General features: G+C 43.5%; 1 protein-coding gene and 1 long non-coding RNA gene across 3 annotated transcripts; one reads left to right on the top strand and one right to left on the bottom strand.

Moving 5' to 3' along the window:
- Positions 1 to 322: 322 nt before the first annotated feature.
- Positions 323 to 11,781, bottom strand: LOC310685196. Its single transcript, XR_014515109.1, has 2 exons — positions 11,652 to 11,781; positions 323 to 7,962 (listed from the first exon to the last, which is right to left on the bottom strand). It is a non-coding gene; the product is annotated as an uncharacterized lncRNA (long non-coding RNA).
- On the top strand, positions 2,907 to 19,189 carry LOC310685151 (uncharacterized protein C4orf54 homolog; the record flags this gene model as incomplete). Of its 2 annotated transcripts, XR_014515102.1 has the most annotated exons (3): positions 2,907 to 7,971; positions 11,664 to 11,708; positions 18,906 to 19,189. XR_014515102.1 is itself a non-coding variant. In XM_083456754.1 (2 exons), one exon carries the CDS (start codon positions 2,907 to 2,909, stop codon positions 7,920 to 7,922), a length of 5,016 nt encoding a protein of 1,671 aa, XP_083312880.1. In that variant the 3' UTR covers positions 7,923 to 7,971; positions 11,664 to 15,851. The 2 variants fall into 2 exon arrangements, 1 of the variants encoding a protein (XP_083312880.1); XM_083456754.1 differs by lacking the exon at positions 18,906 to 19,189 and having other exon boundaries at positions 11,664 to 15,851.
- Between the last annotated feature and the right edge of the window lie 3,409 nt (positions 19,190 to 22,598).

The raw sequence follows: 22,598 nt of genomic DNA, 5'->3' as shown, positions 1-22,598 counted from the left end.
ATGCGGCACGTGGCACTCTCTTTCCCTCCTTTCTTACGGATCTATTTTCATTCTATTTCAATATTAATCATCTTTAATGTTAGTTATCTTTCTATCTACTAAAGACACATAAGACTCCATCTTACATTGTTTCACAAGTTTCACCTTATGCAGTATTGCCAATGTTAAATAGAAGTCTACCCCAACCAGCTACCTGATGTTATGAGGAAATGTTACTGACCAAAACTGAGCTGTCATAGATAAAAAGAAACATTCACTGTGGAACACATCACTCCTTCTTTTTTCGAGTTTTCTATTTGAATATACTCGGAGTCGAGAGTGGATTTCATGCTCTTTATTCAGCTCATAGTGGTGAGGAGGAGGAATGAAAGTTCCCCCCAAATATCTGCTTTATATACATTATTTACACAATGGGCTGCACGTGATTGGCTAATTCCGGGATTCTCCTGTAGGCCAATCAGGTTGTGGATTCACTTACGCCCGGAGCTGGACCAATCTTACTGCTGCATTCTTCTAGGACCAATCAGACTGCTACATTCTGAATCCTATTGTTCTAGGACCAATCAGACTGCTGCATTATGGATCCTATTCAACTCAGTACATAACACTACTGCTGTTCCCTTTCCCACCGATGGAAAGGAAATGTCTTCGAAGGATCCTTCTTACAACAAACAAATCCCTGTTGCATAACAATAAAGACACTCAGGTTACCTAAAGGTCTACCTTTGCCAATATTAATTTACTTTAGCCCTAAGATAGGCTTTGGACAGTCTTTGGCCTGTCTCCAGTGGAAAGAGAGGATGCCATTGTGAGTTTGACTCCTTTTCCAACCATTTACAGACATATCTGAAGTAACTGGGCACCATGGAAAGGGTCTTCTGGGTGGTGGTGCCACGGTCATGGAGCTTTCTCCCTGAATAGATCTGACAGGCTTCCTTACTTCCTGCTTTCAGGAAGTCTATAAACACATTTTTTATCCAGCCAGGCACTTGATGTATGCCCCATCCCCTGCTGTTTTAAAAGTTATATGCTATTTTAGTGCTGCTCAAGTGTTTATTCTTTTGAAGTTTTATAATTCTGAATATTTAGCATTTCTGTACTACACTCTTTTTCAAAGAAAGTGAATAGAAATAAATTATATGGTTATGGAACTGTTTCCTTAATCTTCTTATTGGCCAACATTGTCTTAAAGCAGAACATTGTAAAGAAAAAACATGGTAAAGAACATTGCCTCTGGTCCAGAAGAAGATACACATTTGGAACATGGTTTTTCCAACCACAGGTTACCCAAATGAAGAATTTTTCCAAATTACAGTTCCTATGCAAATATCACTTAATTCTACCTGATCCACAATTTCACATCTTTTGTTTGTATTTTCCTTGTTCTCAGTAACAGCTTTCCACCTTAAATATTTGAAAGTAGAAAGTTGGGCAAGAACATTTTATTAGCGGGGGTTGGGATTCTTGCTGTGACTGATGGCTGAACACATTTATTTCTGCTATGTACAAATGTGATAGTTTAAAATAGTACTTTATTCAATCGGATGATATGACACACAGTCTATGTATAGTTAATAGTTTTGACCTAGCAAGCTACACTGATCTTACAAAAATGCTCCACAGTTTCATTACTCTCACCAAAGTGGCTATGAAAATCCAAACCAGTTTAACATTTTCCCAGTGCTTCTCTTCAACTTCCCTTTCCAGATGGTTAAAGACATTTCTGAAGATTCAGTAGGAAATTATTTTCTTCTTGTGAGGTACAAAAAGTTGCCTGTTATCCAAGGAACAGCTTTACAAGAGTCAGAGAGAAGGTAAATGATTTGTTACCCAAGATTATCAATTGTCTTCTGTGCTAAATTGTGATTAGATCTGATTATAACAGGTGGCCACAATCCAGCATAAAGTTAGACATGCTTAAGTCCCCTTGACTCTAATGGGAATTAAGTGCAATTAATTGTGGCTGACATGCCTTGACTAAAACTCTTTCCTCCTGTACTCAATTTATAGGATTGAGGATTTAACTGATAGATTCTGTGTAATTTAAAATTACCTGAATTCTTTTATTTAACTATATGTGTTCTAAGATATCCAGAAGATGTCTGCTTCAAGTAATTTTGATATGGGGCTACACTAAAGAAAAACTTTTTGAAATACTTTGGGCATAAAACATTTTTGCATGAAATTTCAACCAGGTGCTAGACAAACTAACTTCTCTAATATGAACTAAAAATCGGAAGTTTAAAAAAGTTTACTATTAAAAATGCAATGAATTTGTTGTCTTCAATGCTGCATGAAAACTTAGTTCATCGTGGGCCTCTTGTCCATGCAAACAGTGTCTGGAATTTTTATTTATATATTTAAAATTAGCACTTCAAACAGCGGTATATGCTTTCCACCCTTCTTCTTGTCACAGAGCATTCTCTCCGTCCAAATACTACGTAATAAATAAGGCTAATATTCCTCTAACTATATAACGACTATATACTGAACAGGACCCCCCGCCCCCGCCCCTTTCGTAACTAGAAGTACAAGAATTTCCATATGCTTTCTCTTCATTTTGGGATGTCTGGGGAAGCTGAGCTGCAGATGCTGCTAATACTGCTACTTCAGTTACCAATGGCATTCAGACTGACAGCTCTTCGTGCCAAACCAACAACTGTACTTCATAGCTCTGGAATAAGACACTGGCAGCAGCAGCAGCTACCCCCCCATCTCCGCAGAGACAACAGCAGCCACCCGCCTTACTACCACTGCGGGACTATCGGGCGTCTCTCCAGGGTCTTCCGCTAAACTGCAGGGAGTGAAGTTGGGAACCAACCACTGGAGACACGTGTGTGTGTGTCCCAGCTTCGAGTCTTGGTCGAAATCTCTTTGTTCCCTCCAGTCAACTTGCAGTGATCGGAATGGAACTGCTTACAAAATCGCCTGCTGAGCAGATCATCACTCAAAAAGGGAGTGCTGGAGAAAGCAACAGCCGGATGATGAAGCACCATTCTCAAGAGCCATCAACATCCTCATCTGAGGAATCAAAATATGTGGAGATTTATGATTTCCCTGGAGGGAGGGGAGAGAGTCCCCAAGCTCTAAAACTGACTTTGGCAGGGAATGGAAGTAAAGTGGCCTTTATCAAACCTAAAAATGGACCTTATGGGATCAGTGAGGTTAACAGATTGGCTAACAATATGCTGGCAGACAAATCTGCAGATGAAGCACCCCAGGATTATAAATCTAAAATGGAAGGCACTCCTTCCCCTGTGGGGATGAAGGCTGATGAGGTGGGGGGAAGCATCACTGGCACCAGCTCAGAAGGGTCTGAGAACACTTTGTCCCCTAGTATCTCCAACATTCAGCTTTACACAAATGGCTGCCCAGAATCATCCTCATCCTCTTGTCCTTCGCCAGTACAAGAGACAGGCAGCTTTCCAAAAATGGATGACATGGGAACGGAGGGAAAAACCTCCTCTTCTTCATTTGGATATGAAAGTGATGAGGACGATGATGCAGACTGCAAAGAAATCTGTCTGAGTAACCAGAGAGGAGGGTGCAGGCGTGCTTCACAACTGATGCACTCGCAGCAAAGCTACACCAGCGAGAACAACTGTAACAATAATGATGAAGCACATTATATTACAACCCATGAAATCCAGCTTAGCGAAGTGGACCATGACATGGACTTTGATTATGGGTTAGCCTCTCGGTGGGATTTCGAGGACAACAATGTGATTTATTCCTTTGTGGATTACGCTTCCTTTGGGAGTGACGAGACTCTTGCGGATACCCAGACAGAAGAGGACAATAGCTGTTATCTCAGCACGACCACCAGTGATCCCAATAATCAGACAGACAGTATCGATAATACCAGCAGTACAGAGATAGTCAGCATTAATTCTGAAAATGATACCCCTAGCACAGACAAATGCGCCAGCTCGGAAGAAAGTCAGTCCAAGAACCTCAGCAACATGAGTGAGAATTCTGCAGGCCAGATACTCCTATCAATCAAACCAACTTCCAGGGCTATAAATGAGCCTAGCAACCAGCACGAAAAGCAAAACATTATTTATGCTGCCAAGCATGAAGGCGACATGAGCCTCTGTGTCTCCACAGCTCATGAACGAAATTCAAGTTTGAAACAAGATGTGTTTCATGACTATGCAAAAAAATTTATTGCAGTTCCTGCACGTTTGCAAACAAGGTGTGGAGCCATAAGAGCAAGAGAATTGGGAGGATATTCAAGCGGTGCCTCAAGCGTGGTAAGTGAGTTGGATGATGCAGATAAAGAAGTAAGAAGCCTGACGGCAAGGGCATTCCGCAGCTTAGCTTATCCCTACTTTGATACCTTGAACCTGAGCTCCAGTGAATCCTCCACATCTCTTTCGGATCACACACTAGGAATCAACCGGTGGTCAACTTACTTGGATTTAAAGTGCGGCAGCCTTGGGCAGAAAGCAGAGCAAAATCTTTTCAAAAGCAGCACCGCATCTGCAGGATGGAACAGAAGCACTGGGACAAAGACATCCAGTGACCAGTTCTACATTCACTCCAATAAGTCACAGACGAAAGCATTAGAGTTTGTTGTCAGCAAGCTTGATGGGGAAATAACGCATGTTGAGACACCACCTTGCTTTGAAAAACGGATCCAGTCAGGCTCCCGGGTTGTTACTTTGTTGGAGACTCTCAATTTTAGCAGCAATATAAAAGCGGGTGTCCCCAGACCTGCTAAACCTTCTGAAAATGCTGCTGCTGGATCAAGTTGCACAGATGAAGTTACAGAAACACTGCCAAAGGAGCTGGGCAATGAAACTTGCAAACAAACTGGGCTGGCTGCAGAAACCATGGAAGGCACACAGAATAAATCAAAGTTTGCATCTAGTCTCCTCAAAAATGTTATCTCAAAGAAAATGCAACTGGAGCACGAGTTCAAAATGGAAAGGGGCGAAATCTCGGACACCACATATTCTGGTATGTCCAATTCCTTATCTTCTAAAGAGGTAGATGGTGCTTTCAAAGAAAAGTTAAAGGATGGGGGTTTGCAGAGACAGAATTCTAGATATTCAGAAGGCAGCTCTGAATACACTATTGTAACAGCAGATGATTTGGGGGAGTTTTTTGACAGCAAGTCCCCTACCTCTAAGCCATCAACTCCCCGGGATGGAAATGTTAGCCTGGATCGATCCCTTTCTGAAACATTTTTAGACGAGGCATGTAAAATAAAAGAGAGTGCTTCTGAAACTCTCAAGGCAACTTTTCTCCGCAGTCAGAATAGTGCATTTAGAACATGGAAAGAAAAAGAAGCAGAGAAAAAGGAGGAGAAGGCTCCTGTGGGAAAACTGAAAATTTCATCCAAAGGTGACAGGAAGGCTGATTTGGGAGAATTCTCAGCCAGCAAATCAACTAAAATGTCTCGTCTCTTTGTTCCAAATATTCAACAAACAACCAAAGAAAAGCAATCCAGCACACAAGTGACAAAATATTCTACAGCTACCAACACAACAGCTCAGACTGCCATCGCTACCACAATGATAAAGCCCAAACCTCCCGAGATCAAGATCAGCTTGGGTAGCATGCAGCAGAATAAAGATCACCCTTTCAATATTGCTAAGCTCCTCACACCCAAGCTATCTGGAAGTGTCCCAAACTTTTTCAAGGCAGCTGAAGATACCAGAAGCCAGCATCAAAAACAATTCAAAGGCGAAGGTATGGACAAAGTGCCTCAATTTCTGGTACGCGATGTAAGAGAAAACAAACACAAGGTGCAAGGGCCTATCCATCAGGTTACAGATGTCAGGAAACTAATTAAGAGTAGCTACAGCCATGAGTCGGGGGATAACAACAGTGACAGAGGCAGTGTCAACTCTGACCAGGGAACATCTGAGCAGAAACCCAAGCAGCTGGTGACAGCAGGCATTTCCAGGCCTCTGTCTCCCATGGTGATAACCTGTCAGGCAGTAAGCAACAGCAAGGAAGACAAGAGGGCCAGCAAGGCTTCAGAGACAGGGGCCAAAGCAAGTAGCGGGGGCAAGATGCTGCCATCCAGCCAAGATGGGACAATCCTGGTGCACAGGACCTCAGGGAGGCTGCCCGTAGCTACAATCGCCCCTAACAAAAGCGACCCTCGCCAGCCTGCTGTGCTGAAGATAGTCTCCAAAACATCTGTGCCCTGGAGGCAGCAACCACAGCCGCCGCCGCCGCCACCACCAATTCAACCTACGCCAGTGGAGAAAAGCAGCAAGGTAGGCCCACTGGTGGTGGCTAGCGAAGAAGAAATTCCACGAGAAGAAGTGGCCAAGGCACCCCTCACAGCGAACCACCAAGCGCTGGAGAAACTTACAGCGGCCGTCCGGAGCATGGAGGAGCTCTACAGCTTCCACAAGAACGAGTGGAAGCGCAAGAGCGACCCGCTGCCCATCACCGACAGCCACGTCCTGTCCCTCATCGCCAGCGAGGAAAAGGCCACGGGGGGAGCCACGGCCACGGGAACCAGGGAAGAGTCCACGGCCGGTGCCAAGGCAGAGGACCAGGATGCCAGTCAGAGTGCGGCCTTGACGACTTCCCCCAGCAGCATCGCCAGCAGCAGGCCTGCGCCCGAGCGCCAACCCCGCAGCCGGACTGCCAACCCAACCAAGAACGCAGAGAAGGTGTCAGCCAAGATGGCGACCTTCGAAAGCTTGGCACAGGCTCGGGAGCGGGCACGCGGGCCGGGCTTCCGCGGGGAGGCCGCAGGGGGCACGGAGAGAGGCAGGGCCCCGGTGGCACCCCGCAGCACCTTCACCTTCAATGCCCAGGCCCAGAAGCCCAAGCAACAGCAGCAGCCACCTCAGGAGCCATCTCCTGACCCGCCACCAAGAGGCCTGAAAGGCCAGGCCGGGCCTCGCTCCATCAAGCTCTTTGGGGACAGGCAGGGGAGCCTCGTGGAGCCCGACAGGGTGCCCAAGGTGGCGGCGGCGGCTCCCGACTGCGGGAACTACCTGGCCATCCCTCTCAAGGCGTCGTCGTCGACGGAGCAGCCGGGGGCAGCCCTGTCAGGAGACCGAGGCGGCCGCCCGGGCCTAGTCTCCGCGGCGGCGGCAGCGGCGGCCCTGTGCAGCCACCAGCCCTTCAGCACCGTCAAGACCCACGGGCAGGAGGCGGCCAAGCAACAGCAGCGCGGAGAGGCAGCCGCCCCGCAGCCTCAGGCCGCCCATCCTCCGCCGCCTCCGCAACAGCAGCAGCAGCAGCAGCCGCCTCAGTTCGAAGTGTCCCCCGCGCAGCTCTTCCCTCAGGCCTTGTCCTTGGCCGCGGCGGCCGCCGCTTTCTCGGGCGCTGCCCAGCCCGCGCCTCTGCTGTGCTTCTCTCCGCCCGCAGCCGCCGAGCCCGCCGCTTTCCCGGCGCCTCAGACGCAGCGCAAAGTGCTGCTGGACCTCAGCACCGGGCAGTGCTATGTGGTGGACGCGCCGCTGCAGCAGCCGCCGCCGCCGCCTCAGAAGAGGCGCCTCTTCGACCCCGAGACCGGGCAGTACGTAGAGGTGCCCCTACCGGCCCAGGCACCACCTCCGGCCGTGGCCCCCATGACTCTCCCGATGTCCTCCCTGGCGCTGGGCGCGGCGGGAGCCTACGGCGCCCCGGCCGCGGCCTACATGATCTACCCGGGCTTCTTGCCGGCTGTCTTGCCCGCCAGCGCCCTGCAGGGCCAGCTCGCCCAGCAGCCGGGCGGCGAGCTCGGCCCCGCCAGCCCCGGGGCGGACAGCCCTTACTACATGCCCACGGGCAAAGCTGCTCAGCAGCAGCAGCAGCCACAGCAGCCGCCACAGCAGCAGCAAGGGGTTCCTGGCGAGGGGAAGACGCCCCTCATCAGCATCACCTCGCAGCCTCTGGGGCCCAGGATCATCGCGCCTCCTTCCTTCGACGGCACCACCATGCGCTTCGTCGTGGAGCACCGGTGATGGAGAGCCCGGCCAGGGATGCTGCTGCTCGCTGCTGCTGCTGCCACGGGTGAGTTGGGCTCTTGGCCAGCAAGCCAGGGCCTCGTGTTTGTTATACCAGGCCTCCTCACAGGCAACTTATGGAAAGGGCCTCCTCTCCACACACACACCCATGCACGCCCACTCATTCTAGGATAGCCACCTGCCCTTCATAATACAGGATTGTCCTGTGTTTCAGGGCAAAAGGGTGCATCCTGTATGGGTACAATTTTGACCTGGGTGTCAGGTCTTCTCTCAATCTCTGCCAAGTTGCATGGGTTTGAAAGGGTGTGTGAACGGTAATGTATTTCAGCTCTGGGTAGCCAAGCACCAAGAGATTTTACGAATTCATGTGTGTGCACACCTACAAATTCCAGAGGAGCCATCCTGGTTAGGTGCAATGAATTGTAATGGATTGCTTTGGAGTCACTTCAGCATCAGATTTAAAAAAAACAACAACACTCTTCCAATCACAATCTTGCCCTGTATTTTGCCAGAACAAAGGTGACAACCCTACTTCCTACAAATGTGTGAGTTGTGAGGTGGAAGCCCTGTGGGGTAAGGCACTGTGCACATTGAGTGCTTTTACCTTTACCTTTGATTCAGGGCAGCTGGTCATCACGCTAACAACTTGAGCAGCCCTTTCTCGATCCCCATGAATAAGCTGGTACTTATGATGATTAGTTATTAAATTTGTCACAAGTGGCTCTCTCGTATATTCACACCAGGAAGCAGTTGCCAAAGGGGAATAATATGTGTGCACTCACATGATGGTGTACATGAGGTTTATACATGTTTCCTGTGCAGAAAGCGATGTCCTTAAAGGTAGTCATTGTTGCATGTGTGTAGTAGTCCTGTAATGAATTGGGGGGGGGGGTTTAAAGTTTTCTGTAATGGATTAATCAAACTCTGTATCTGAGCACTTTCAGGTTTATTGGTTAATGCACCCACTTGCATCTTCCCCAAAGATAGTTTTTTGGGGGGGTTTGTCAAGAGAGAGGGTTAGCAGAAGAAGGTTTTGGAAGATGAGAGGCATCAGATTCTTAGTGTTTGATTAAGGCAGGGTAAATTCAGAGGAACAGCTGAGCTGAAGAAAGTGAAGAGTGTCTGTGTGTATTGACTGTTAGTGTGAATGCTCTGACATATCACAGAAGTGGCGAGATTGTAGATCACCACCTGGCTCACACTACACACTTCAAAGAAATGCCAAGAGCCACTGAGCTGCAGTTTCATCACTCATCTGTGACATATGAGACTGTTCATACTAACAGTAGAGTTGCCAACTTTTTTTCTGGTAGGGCTTTAACAGCTGCTCGATAAGCAAAGATTCTGCAGGTGGAGTTTTTGTTCATTATGTATAGATAAAGGTACAGGAGTCTTGCCAGGAAAAGAAAATTGGCAATCATAACATTCAGCAAATTACCTCAGAGAGGTCTTGCCAGCTCAGAACATTTTAATGTTAGCCATGCTCAGAGTAGGCCCATTGAAATTAGAGTGCATGACTTACTTAGGCCATTTACTGTAACTTCAATGGATCTACCCTGAGAAGCATTTATCTCAAGGGTCGCGTCGCCAACCCAGCACCCATGGGTACCATGGCTTTCACTCTAGCATGCCTAGAAAAAAAATCTATGGGGTAAAATGCACAGATACCTTCTAAGTGACTTCTGTGAAATGAGAGTGGGTGTACTGTGGCCACCATCAGTGTGTGTGTGCGCGTTTAAAATCAATATTGTATGATCTCCACAATTAAGACCAGCAGCACATAGCTGATTTCTCATGGTAAGTATAAGGTTGCTGGAGGTAGCTATCTAACTTTGTGCTATGCAATGCTCCCCATGTGTTATGCTATGTCCCCCCATAGCAGCTATTTTGTGACTGGCGCCCCCCCAGTTGCTTACAACCCATAGGTAAAAAAAAAAAGCCTAGGGCATATAGCAGCTTAGGTTTCAGCAAGGAAACAGTGCAACGAAAAGAGTTCACCACCATGTCAAGGTCTTGATCTGGACTGAGCTCACTTGTGGTGGCTTTTTGCAAAAAATGAGACCTGGCTAGACCCACGGTATTCAAAAATAGTTATTAAAGCAATGTTTAGTTTGGCCCTCATTGCACCCAGTGGCTGAGAGGAGGATAAGCCTGGAGTCTGCTGTATGTCTTGGCCAAGGTTCAATATCAGCAAAAGATTCTCCTGCATCATATTGTACTTCATTTTCTAGGATGCTTTCCCCCCACTTGAAGTGTCTCATCTTCTTTCTTAAAGAGGTGTATCTGTGTACGGAGGGATAAGCTTGAGTTGAGTGTAATAAATCTTTCATCTTAATGGGGGAGTGGATACTCTATATTTGTGGTTACACAAATAGCCTTGCCGATCTCTGTACACTGGAACTTCAAGCAAGCTAAGTGTGCACTTAGATGAGATGGCAGGAGGACACCTCCCGCTCTTTCTTTTTAAAAAGGTTAAAAACAGCTATAGGGTAACCAGGTTGGGCTCACAGCGCACCCCTCCAACGCCTTCCTTTCATTTTTAAATCATCCCCCCTGCCGTGAAGCAGCTACTTGCCCAGTGTGAGTGGGGAGGAGGAGCTTTGAGTGAAAGGGCTACCCATCCCCTGCTGCTGTGGCTCTAATCCAGTATAGGCAGCTGGTATTCTTTTTTTAATGCAAGAGGTCCACTATCTCATCTAGAGTAACCTTTTACTTTGTGGATTCAGTGCAAGGCGTAATCACGAAAGCAACCTGCCCAAGCAGGTTGTGAGTCTTGGATTCCCAGCAAGTGGTATTCAAAGACATATTGACTCTGATCTTAAATGTAGAACGTAGCCAACATGGCTAATAGCCATTGCTAGCCTTATCCTCCATGAATTTGTTTAATTCTCTTTTAAAGCAATCCAAGTTGGTAGTCATCACTAGCTCTTGTGGGGGTGAATGCTACAATTTCACTCTGCCCTGTGTGAAGAAGTACTTTCTTTGATCTATCCCGAATCTTCTTATATTGAGCTTCATTGGATGCCCACAAGTTCTAGTGTAATGAGAGGGGGATGTTTTTCTTTCTTTCTCCACAAAATGCATAATTTTATATGCTTTTATCCAATCACATACACTAAGATTCAAACTTAAGAGGTGCATTCTGCTTGGGCTTTGTCTAAAGATGTTTTTGGTATAAAAATAGAAACTGGTGGCCCTCAGCATAATGGAAATCATTTTGGGAGTGTCTTCAAAGGTAGAAATTTCCTGCACCTTTTAAACCTCAAACTTTGGTTGCAAATCTTGTTTTTGTGAATGAGGAATTTAACACATATTTAAGATGCAGAAGCAGAGAGTGATGTAAGCATGTCAGGGTTGGACTGGGAAACCTTCAAGGTCCCTTCCAACTGTATGATTCTGAGATCAGATTTTGGACTGGAGAATTTATGAATTGTATCTAATATTACGAGTTGTATCTAATATAAACCATGCTCAGAGTACTCCCACTGTATTTAAAGCCACTGTATTTAATGGAGATGGCTAGTCTAGGGTGAGTATGACTGATTTGGATATAGCCCTATCAAGAATGGTAAAGCAGCATATCCAGTGATGTGTGTGTGTGTGTGTGTGTGTGAGAGAGAGAGAGAGAGAGAGAGAGAGAGAGAGATTAATAATTGGACCTTTATTCTAAGATGCTTTCTAACAAACTTTGTTTTGTAAATCAAGGATTTATTTTTTTGTTTGTACTTTATCTTACAGGCACAAACAACGAGAATTTCTTTCCCTTAATCTGAAAACGACTTGGTAATGCTAAGCTCTCATTTAAGCTGCTTTTTCTCTTTGTCATGTATTTCTCATGCATTTTTTGTACAACACAAGTGTTGATGATGTTCATGTTTGTATAACACCCCCTCCCCCTGTTTTTTAAGTGTGCGTAAATTTAATTATGCAAGGGTGGGTGGGTGAGTTGTGGTATGTTTTGTAAACTGTCTATATATAATGCAAGGTAATTGTTATGCCTGCTAACACATGTGGCTAACTACATGTTACATGCAAATGCATGTAAAGAAACAATACGAGCCATTTGCTTTTTAATGAAAAGCAGCTTTGAATGGAAAAACAACAGAATGCAGAAAGAAGGCAAGCGTTTAACCTTTTCCCTGACATAACTACAAAAACTGGACACGGGAAGGGTTAGATGCCCCTCCCTCATCTGTGTTTCTTTTTTAAAAAAATTGATTGGAAGGAATTTGATACACACATTTGTGTGTAACATGTAGTTTTCCTTAAGCTTTAACTTGAACTATTTTTCAGGGATTCACTCCATTGAGAAAAAGACATGTAAAGATGATGTAAGGTCATTTCAAATTTAGTTCCATTTCTTCAAAGGTATTAAAAGTTTGCAAGTAACAGCCAACATATGTTGCTTCTCCTGAAAGAATACACAAGTTGTATTATTGAAATAATCTTCAGTAGGAGCTGAGTTAGGACGTGGTTTACATTATAGGTATGCACTTTGATGAGCTTGGTTCAGTGCACCTCGGTTCCAGTTTAGCTAAAGCCAGTCGTGTCTATCCCCCAGTGAAAGCATACAGGGCCCAATCAGAGGCACCAGCTTGTGAGGCAGATTGGAGGACCATTGTTCCTTCTGGAGGTGATGCATGTGTGATGTGCAATGTACCCACATTGCGCTAGGTCGGAGGAGCTAGGATTGTGGCAGCAGCATGACTTCAGTGGCTGGCAGCTCCTCCTCCTGTTGTCACCGGCCTGAGGCTGCTTCCCTCTCCTTCCCTTCCATGACAGGAGAAGGAGAAGGAACTGGCCACTGAAGCCGCTCTGCTGCAGTGTTCCTGGCTCCTCTGACCTCACCTAACATTGGGAGGGTGCCCTCCCAAACAAATATGGGGGGTCAAAAGGGTTCAGCCCCCAGGAGTTGGCGCTCCTGGGCCGGATTCAACTAACAGGTCCTGCTAGCAGAAGCCCACAATAGGACTTGAGCTAGCACAGCAAAGCTTTCCCCACCTCTCCCCGCACCCCGAATTTGCTAAGGGCGGATAGGAGGAGCCAAAGAATAGCACACAGGGAAGGGAAGGGGAGATCATCCCATCAGGCAAACAGAAATGCTTGCATTGACAAAGAGATCTCCTTGGATTCCTCCTATTAGTTGCAAGACGAAGACTGCAAGCATAAAACCACTCACCCAAGTGTAAGACCTATTGAAATCAATTGAATTTACTTCAGATTATATATGGATGGGATTGCATTGATTTTAGCAGTATGTGAAGCCCAATCCTATGCATGTTTACTTTGAAGCAAATCACATTAAGTTATTGGGGAATAGTGCCAAATACAGGTGAATAGGATCACACTTTTAGTTATGATTTAGATGGATTGGGCCTTAATCACTAATTATGTTTTTTCCCAGACTTGGTTGTAAAAATAACTGGAAATTTGCTTTGATTGCCTTATAATTCAAAATTTGCCGCTTTGTACTATTTTGTGTGATTTTATAAGGAGCCTTGACCACATTAAAAAAAAAGATCAGAAAACTAGAAAAAGAATGTACTTAAATCTAGTGATACTAATTTTCTTTAGTAGGCTGTGTGCCTTTAAGAGTTTTGCAACAGACAGACATTCAACTGGTGAAGTTTACCCCATCACTTCATGTAGAAAAAAGTGGTATTCTCGTTGATATTCTAGTCTTGTATATAGGTATGCAAAAGGCGTTCACCTTTAATTTTAAAGGTGAAGATAATTTTTATTTTCCCTTCTATCCAAGTGTTTAAGCTAAACATGTTTTTTGTGTTTGTGTTTTTGCAAATGTATGGATTTTGGAGAGACTCTTTAGAAAGTATTTTATGAATGTTAACGTGACCTGCTATTTCTTGTCAGTGTCCTACGCCAGTTACATGTATGTTTGGCATCAAGCTAAAGCTCAAAGATTTACCTCAAAGCTTTCTCAAGGGAGGAGAATGAACACTTTAGTGAGCTTTTGAAATCGAGAAATGTTGTAGGAAGTTTACTTGATGCAGGCACTGCAATCTTAGCTACACTTAGGACCCACCCAGGAGAACTTGAGACTTTCCCAGGCCTGCCATGATTACTGGGCATATGTGCCATCTATAGCTGAGAGAGACAGAATATGCTCTGTCAGATATGCTAACCCTGTACCCATCCCCCAAACATACAGACATACCTTCCGTTCATTGTTTGTTGCATTGAAATCAATACTTTTTGGACTTTGATCATTTCTTTGATCATTTAGCTAGGGATGAAGTGCTGCGTTTCTCTTGTGGGGAGGTTTGTCATTTGCCTATTGTGATTTTAGTTGCATTGCCACTGGAGTGAATTTGGATCTTCCTCCTCAGGTGAAACATCTGAGGAAAGCAAAACACAGGAATTTCTTTAAGATGCTCTAAGGGCTGTTTTGCATATCATTTCGCTATCATGGTATATTGCCTAAAGTGAATTTGCAGAAATTACAGTGGTACGTCTGGTTACGAACTTAATTCGTTCTGAAGGTCCGTTCTTAACCTGAAACCGTTGTTAACCCAAGGTACTACTTCCGGGTTAGCGGAGTCTGTAACCCAAAGTGTTTGTAACCCGAGGTAGCACTGTATGAGGGATTTCAAGGGAAGCCCAGAGTAGTTTCAATACAGGGATTGTAACATCTCTCAGGGGAGATTTCACACATCCTAAGATTTTAGTGAAGGCCATGTGTGTTCACACAACATTACCGGTCAGTCTAAGTTGAGTTCATTTGCTGCACCTGTAGTGAGGATATACTAGAAGTGAAACTTGAAACACGCAAAGCCTATGTCAGAAAAAGATACTAAAGGCTGTACATACAATTCCATTTCATGTTTTTGCTGTGCAGTACTTTACGATACAGAGCTTAAAGGAGAAGCAGATCTTTTATTGAATAGATCATTAGGAAAAGGGGGTTGCTGTATCAGTCTTAATAAATGGCCAAGGCATGTCAAAACTAATGGCATGTCCCATAACTGTGCCATGCTAGGCTGATAAAACCAGCAGCCAAGTCCCCCCAAAGACTAGACATGCTTACTGGTGCTTTGTGTAACTGATGGGAGCATTTGCAGCAGCTCCCAGCCCAAATAAATAAGCTATAGTACTCTAAGGACGGGTTCTATTTTTTCACATTGTTGGAGGTTTTCTTTTCTTTTCTTATTAGTTTGATGAGCTCAAAGGTACATATTTATCGGGCCACGTTCCATCACAATGGGTTTAAGTGAGCATCACAGTGGCCTTGATTGTCGACTTGCTTTGAACACTAAATGTAAAACTTTTTGATAGTATAGGGGTAGACTATTTGATCTGTTGCAGTGTAAAAGTGTTTTCATGCAAGCCATTTACCCAAGACACCCCCTGACTTTATTCGTATTTCCTTCAACCACAACTAAGGAAGCTGAATGATTACAAGTGCCAGTGCCAATTTAAGTGTAGGACAGGAGAGTCCTTCACTCACCTGCTCCAGAAAGTATTCACCTCTATGGTATTAATGGTGAATGGAAAACCAGTTCACACATGGCACCAAATGAAGTCTAAAAGGGCAATCCACCTTCCTTCAGTCTATCTATTTCAAAATGGGATGCCTGCACAGTCAGAGCTGCATTATCACCATTCACATGTGCTTACAAATAGCATGAGAGGGGCTCAAAGATAATTTCTATGGCATGTGTGAAAAAGCTCTGAAATCTTACATCCTTATTAAATACTCTGCAAGCATATCTCTAATTAGGGGTGATTTAATATGTGCATTTCCCATTTTCCTGTATGAAATGAAATTGTACCAACTCTGAAAAATGAATGGGTCACAACCCCATCTTTTTGTATGGTATTTTATTTTTCTAGCTTGGCGTTTGTTTTTTTAGTTTAATGCTTCTTAACAGAAAATGAATTCATTCATTCTTTTCTTTCTTTCTTTCTTTTTTTTTAAATCTAATTCTCAAAGTATTCTCTGCTATTTTTCAAAGCCTGCATGTGATGCACAAAAGACTTGTATGATGTTTTCAGACTGCCGGACAGTATGGATACCACAGTAGCTCAGTCATATTCTCATGCACATAATATTAGAACCCGTGTCATCAGTGACATATTTCCTCTATCTCGGTGCTCATGGAAATGTTTTCTCTGTACAGTTTACAAGATACATGTTTGCACACAAACACACACCACAACCCTGCGCAGAGTTAGGCACACTTAATTCTGTCTTGTATTGTGGCCAGAAGGTCTCAGGGGTTACAATTTTGCCCAGTGTACTTGAAAATAAGAGTGGAACTGCATGTGATCAGAAACACAGGGCTACTGCCAAAAACACAGCAGCCCTGTGTCAGATCCCCCTTCCCCTCCTCAGTAGCACATGATTCAAATTACCTCATGTCTTGACATCATTACACTGAGCATTTTTGACCAATCCTTCATTTTTAGCTGGCAGTGTTGGGGAAACAGTATAATGACCCAAAACCACCGGGGAAGTGTTTCTGATAATGTGTAGTTCTGCTGTTATAAAAAGACCAGGCACCCTATATTTAGATGTTTGTACAGATTTTTAGTGCCTGTTTTTTAAAAAAGACTTTTCTCAGGGCAAATCTCTTCACTTGGCGCATTTCAGTCATAATATCAGGTTATGCTTAATTTTTACTGTTATATACCAACTACACTTTTGTGATTGTAGAGAGAACTTGATTCTGTAAGATTGCTGTGAGATTTCCAGACAATATTCTGGACTCAAGCCAGGAAAGCAATTAAATATGTGACAGGAATGATCTTGGTGAAAGCAGAGGTGTAAATAATTTACTGCATCAGGGTCAGAGGTTTCATGGGTTACTTTGCAGGATTATTCCCCCAAATTTTTACATGTAGAAAGGCAGGTTTGTGGAGTTGGCCCTCTCTAAAAATACTGGTCCAAGAAGCTGGAAAAATCCAATAAATGTTGTGCTCTGCATATGCCTCATGTTATTAGGGAGGGGTCGTAGTTCAGTAGTAGAGCACATGCTTGGTTTGTATCATATTTCAGATTCAGTGCAGTTAATGGAACTCATGTAGCAGAGCTGCAAAGACTGTCTCCCTAAAACTCTGGAGAGCCAAGGACAGTCAGCATAGCGGCATTGCACTAAATTTATTAGTAAAGGGTAAAGGGACCCCTGACTATTAGGTCCAGTCGTGGCTGACTCTGGGGTTGTGGCACTCATCTCGCTTTATTGGCCGAGGGAACCCGCGTACAGCTTCTGGGTCATGTGGCCAGCATGACTAAGCCGCTTCTGGCGAACCAGAGCAGTGCATGGAAACGCCGTTTACCTTCCCGCCGGAGCAGTACCTATTTATCTACTTGCACTTTGACGTGCTTTCGAACTGCTAGGTTGGCAGGAGCTGGGACCGAGCAATGGGAGCTCACCCCATGGCAGGGATTCGAACCGCCGACCTTCTGATTGGCAAGTCCTAGGCTCTGTGGTTTAACCCACAGCACCACCCACGTCCCTCTAAATTGATTACTGGTCTGCTATAAGCCAGCTTTAGAAGTTGAACTGTATGTAGTCTGGGAAGGGCTTCAAGGATCAGATCCCCCTCCCTTTCACAAGTCTGTATACCTGCCCACTAGAGCCCTACTCCAACTTTTCTTCCCCTGTCCTTAATGCCTTGCATTATCCATGTATTTATTTATTTCGTCTGATATCCAATTAAGTCATACTCAGAGTAGACCCATTGAAATAAATGGACATGTTTCTTGAGTTCATTGATCTTTGTGGATCTACCCTGAGTATGGCAAACATATCATCCTACAGCTTTTCAAATTAATACAAATTAAGACAGAAAACCGAACCTGGTTGGTCCTACTTCATATTAGTTACTATTATGAGTGCTGATGCAGAACATCATTTAATAAATCAATTTTTGATTTATTAACTGTGCTTTGAATCCAGACGATGGGGTTGCATAAAAGGAACCGTGAGCAGAAGGGAAATGGTTGCTGGTGCTGTTCTGCAAACACTTAAGTGTTTGTTTGCTTTGTGTAGGCTGTTGTACAAGCAAACCTCTTTGGATTTCCCTTTTTCATCAACCACATTCTCACACAAACGGTAAAACAACCCTTCCGTACGAGGAAGATCAGCTTCAGATTCAAGCCTATGAATAAGCCAAATTAGTTGACTATATAAAATCAGCTAACAACATTTGTAGAACAGGTGTAATTTATATTACCTGCTTACAGTATCTGGCAGAATTTAAGTTTCCAGGTCACAAGTAGTTCGGCTTTTGATTTACTGTAATGTAAGCCATGGTCTCCCCATAAAAGGGTTAACATGCTAATAGGTTTATATATTTTACACATTGCAGCCATATTATTTTGCAGGCAAGATTACTCTCAGTTAAGAAGCTATGATAGCATGTAGGCATCACTTTAGTGATTTTGGTCAGCATCAGAGCCCAATCAATCAACCCACAGGGAAATTTCTGATTGGTTCCCCTGGGTCTTGTACGAGGCTGCCTTTTCAAGCCTGAGATGTTGTACTGAATGTCTATATACTGGAATGACTTTTACACTATTATGTTTGTTACTATTTTCTTTTTGGTAGCTGCTTCAGATAACTTTGTTTTCTGTCCCCAGAAAGATGCCTTTGCCACGTAGTTTTGATGGCTGTGGTGTCATTTCTTTTCCTGTTACAAACGGCAGCAAATTACCTAAGGGCAGTAAATTCTAAAGTGCTTGATTTTTAAAATGATCTGTGGTGGTGGTTCTCCGCCTCTCTCCATCTTCTAGATAAGGGAAGATCAGCGTCAAGTAATTTAAAGAGCGGGGAGACATAAAGAAAGTGCAATGGTAATGAATGATAATGTCAGTTGTATGTTGGGCTTGAGTGCAGTTGAGCAAAATGGTAAGGGCAGAATGCTTTGAAGACTGTTTTGGTGAAATGGACTGCTGTTTGTGGAAAACCTAAAGACAATTATCTAGAAAATGTTGACTCTATGCTGCTTTCAACATAGATGACATTGTAGCGAGTTATTGGCTGAAGTCTGGCGTGATCCCATTACAGAATGCTGTGAGCTTGGAATTCAAGGACAGCAAACCCAGCAAAGGCGCTCTGGGAATTGCACTACGGGTGTGTTGCACATAGCGAAGATTTAATTGTATGAGGATCACAAGAATATAATAAACTGTTTAAATGCTTTAAGCATCGACCTTTGTATGCAAACAAGCAAGCATTTGTATATTTTTTGAATGTTATGACAAATAAAATGTATTTTTCATTAAACTATATTATAAACAACCTCCTAAGTACACCGTGGTTTTTTATGTTTCATTTTCAGTCTATATACACACAAAACATATGACAAGAATTATTCATGTTGGGTTATATTAAACATTTATACAGGGTAGAGCCGCTGAAATAGACCTAAGTCAAGTCATGGTAATTAATTGCACTGAATAAAAGTTAATTAAATACAACACATCATTGTAATGCTAGCCATTCCTTTAGTGAAGATGAGTAGATTCATGCTACTTCCTTTGCAACCAACATTCTGGCTGTAGTTATTAAGTTAGAAACAATTAGGAGGGGAATAGGATTTATATAAAATATTAGCATAAGATGTATTATATGAGCTCTTTTACCCCAGAAAAGCTTAATCGCTAGACAGTTCACCAAATCCTGATTTGCATTGCAAAATGTAACAACAGAACATTGTTACTGTTAGCATTTTACACTCTGTCAAGTAAATAAAATACATTTTATCGGTACATGACCTTACAATGTTTTCCCTTTATATTAACCTAGTGCCTGACTTAGGTTCTTAAAAAGCTCTCTACATTATAGTGGATCCAGGTTGGACAAAAATACATATACCTTCCCAGTTAATAAAGCTGCTTGTGCCTGTAAATCATACTCTAAGGGAGTTTTAATTGTTTCAAAAGCTAGAAATTTTGTTGTGTTTCCAGACTCAGAATAGTTCTCAATAACAGTTTCACAAAGTGACCCACAGAAAAGAGAGATTTGCAGCAAACAATTTCAGATTAGAACCTCTTGCACTGCTGCCTAGTGGTTCATGTACTGTCTTTGTGTTGGTAGCATGACACATGTAGCAGCACAATTTATTTTCTTATTTGATCGCCTGTTGCCTTTGTGCCAGCAGTACATCCTTTAATAGCAACTGAACACACAACAAGTATGAAGACCAAAGTTAGAAAAATGGTTCATTACTAATGGCCATTCCCTCTCTTCTTATGAGGGATAAGTGGGAGCCATCCTTTGTCCCTAGAAAAATAGGTGCACCACACTCACTGTGAAGTTGACAGTAAGTACCACAAGTTTTAACAACAACAACAACAAAAGAGTACCCCTGAGTACCCCCTTTAAAAAAAGCACTGCGTGGGAGTTCAGCACTTTGCACTCTACTACAGAAGGGCAGTTGTACCATCTTTATAGAGTTCTCTTTAACTTCTAAAGCAAAGCATAAGGGAGCACAGCAGATTGAGTGGGTATTTTTCAGAATGATAGGGTGGGAGGCTAGCTGACGGATGCTTGCTGATCAGCAAAAATTGGTACAGCCTGTTCTTTCCAGGCCTACAAGAAGACCTTTTCAAGATGGCATTTGGATTGGCTCTGTAAACTATTTTTAACTAGTTATCTCTTTCAGTTATTTGTATTATGTGTATTTTTTGTTTTATGTCTGATTTTAATGTGTGTGTTTCTGTAAAAAAAAAATTCCCGGAACAAACTTTGGCCTAGTCCTGGACTGAAAGATGGTGTAAAACTCTTTAATAATAATAATAATGGTGATGATAATAAAACACTATACACATTACAGTATCAGAAAAAGCACTGTACTTTTGCTAATGGAGTGCAAGCTGTACTGTTACAGCTCAAGCCCATCAATGGAACCATGTAATTCCTTCCAACACAGCTGTGAATTAAACTTCAGCTAAAAATGGGATGTAGATTGAAAGGTTCCGTTTGTTTGAAAAGAACATTTTCTCCTTTCAGCCTATAAAATGAGAAAAACAATATAAAGCAATCTGAAAGTGTTACCACTGCCATGCTAATAAGTGAAATAAAAGTTTTTAACAAATTAAAGTGGGAAGAAATGATGATGACACGGTAGAGGGTTGTTGTTTTTAACTGCTCCTCTAGCAGCAGGTGGAAAACTTGCAAAGTTAAAGTTAGCAATGGGCTTTTAAAGGGTTGCTTAGCAAAGACATTCCTGGTTAACTAGCGCCAAGTATGTTTCAGGCTGTCACAGACCACTTGCAGGCATGAGATTAAAATAAGCATTCTCCTGAATAATGAGCTTATAAACACCACCGACATCAGAGTCACTTTCTTAGGTGCAGTGAAGAAACCAGTTCTAAAGCGCTTTCCACCTGTGATATTTTTCGCTGGTGCAGTTCCATCTTGTACAGGAACCAGGATGGCTGCCTACTATCCATGGTGGTTGAGTGATTGCAGGGCAAAACTGCATGATAAGTACATGTGCACCCAAACACACATATACTCCATGAGGGGTAGACACTTAACTGCTCTTTTGCATACTTCTTTATTACAACATTAATTAATTGCATTTATATCCCTCCTTTTTCTCTAAGGACCTCAAGGTGATGTGTATCACAATCCCCACAATTAAACCTTGTGAGGAAGGTTAGGCTGGGAGGCAGTGCTTGGGCCAAGGTCATCCAGTGAGCCCAGGTAGGGATTGTAACCCTGGTCTCCTAGTCTGACACTCTTAAACCCCTGTATCACACTTGCTCTTATGAGTCACTTTGTACATGAATTGCTCTCATGTGGAGAACAACACATGAACTTACTGGGGCAAATGGGAATTTCCATATGCGTTTGGAAAAAAATTCCACTGAAATTACATGACTCAGTTGCCCTGGAATGGTACGGAGGGAAGAACCTTCGGAGAGCCTCCTAGGACAATATTTTCCAGACTCAGGACTGAACCCATCTTTGAAGGAATCCTGTGCAAACTGCTTTCTGATAGAACCCTTCCTGTTAAGTGGACCCAGGTGGCAGCAGTGCTAGGCCCATTTAAGTTTCCCACGATACTTCTGACTGACGCTTTGTCCGTGGCATTATGGAAACTGTAAATAGTGGTTAGACTCGCCTGCCTGGCACTGCTTCGAGCATTGGGCTGGAAAAATATTTGTAAAAAGAGTGCCCAGGTCAGGGGTAGTGATGAAAACAAATGCTTTCCTGCATGTATTGTTTTTTTCAATGTAACAAATAGACTACAGTCCTTAGCTCTTCCATGTTACTGTACTTTCTACATGCAGTATAGGATTTTAGGACAGCATTTGAATAAACATTGCCACCTGCACTCTCCAGTAGTAGAATCTGCACCATATCATTTCTCCAGTTGCATAGATTTGCCTGTACTGTATGAAGAAGCTCCATGGGGTTTTATGACTTTCATATGTGAGTTTAGACTGCATATGGCTGCAAACATATTTTGGTCTGTTGTAGGGTTGCCATAGCAACATAGTCCTCCAAGCAAGTAAACCATTACCTTCCGATACCCAGCTGTTGAGCTAACTCTCTTCCTGGAATCTCCATTATGTCCAGCTGTTGGGGTCAGATATCTTCAGAATCAAGTGCATGGCTCTGATAGGAGAGAAAATCCAGAAGGGCATTTATCACCGCTGAAGGAGTAAAACTGGGTTCAGAAGCTTCCATTTGCTGA

This window comes from Podarcis tiliguerta (genome assembly GCF_965153285.1).
Source record: "Podarcis tiliguerta genome assembly, chromosome: 9".
NCBI classification, from domain to species: domain Eukaryota; kingdom Metazoa; phylum Chordata; class Lepidosauria; order Squamata; family Lacertidae; genus Podarcis; species Podarcis tiliguerta.
This window is presented reverse-complemented; position numbering and strand designations above follow the sequence as displayed.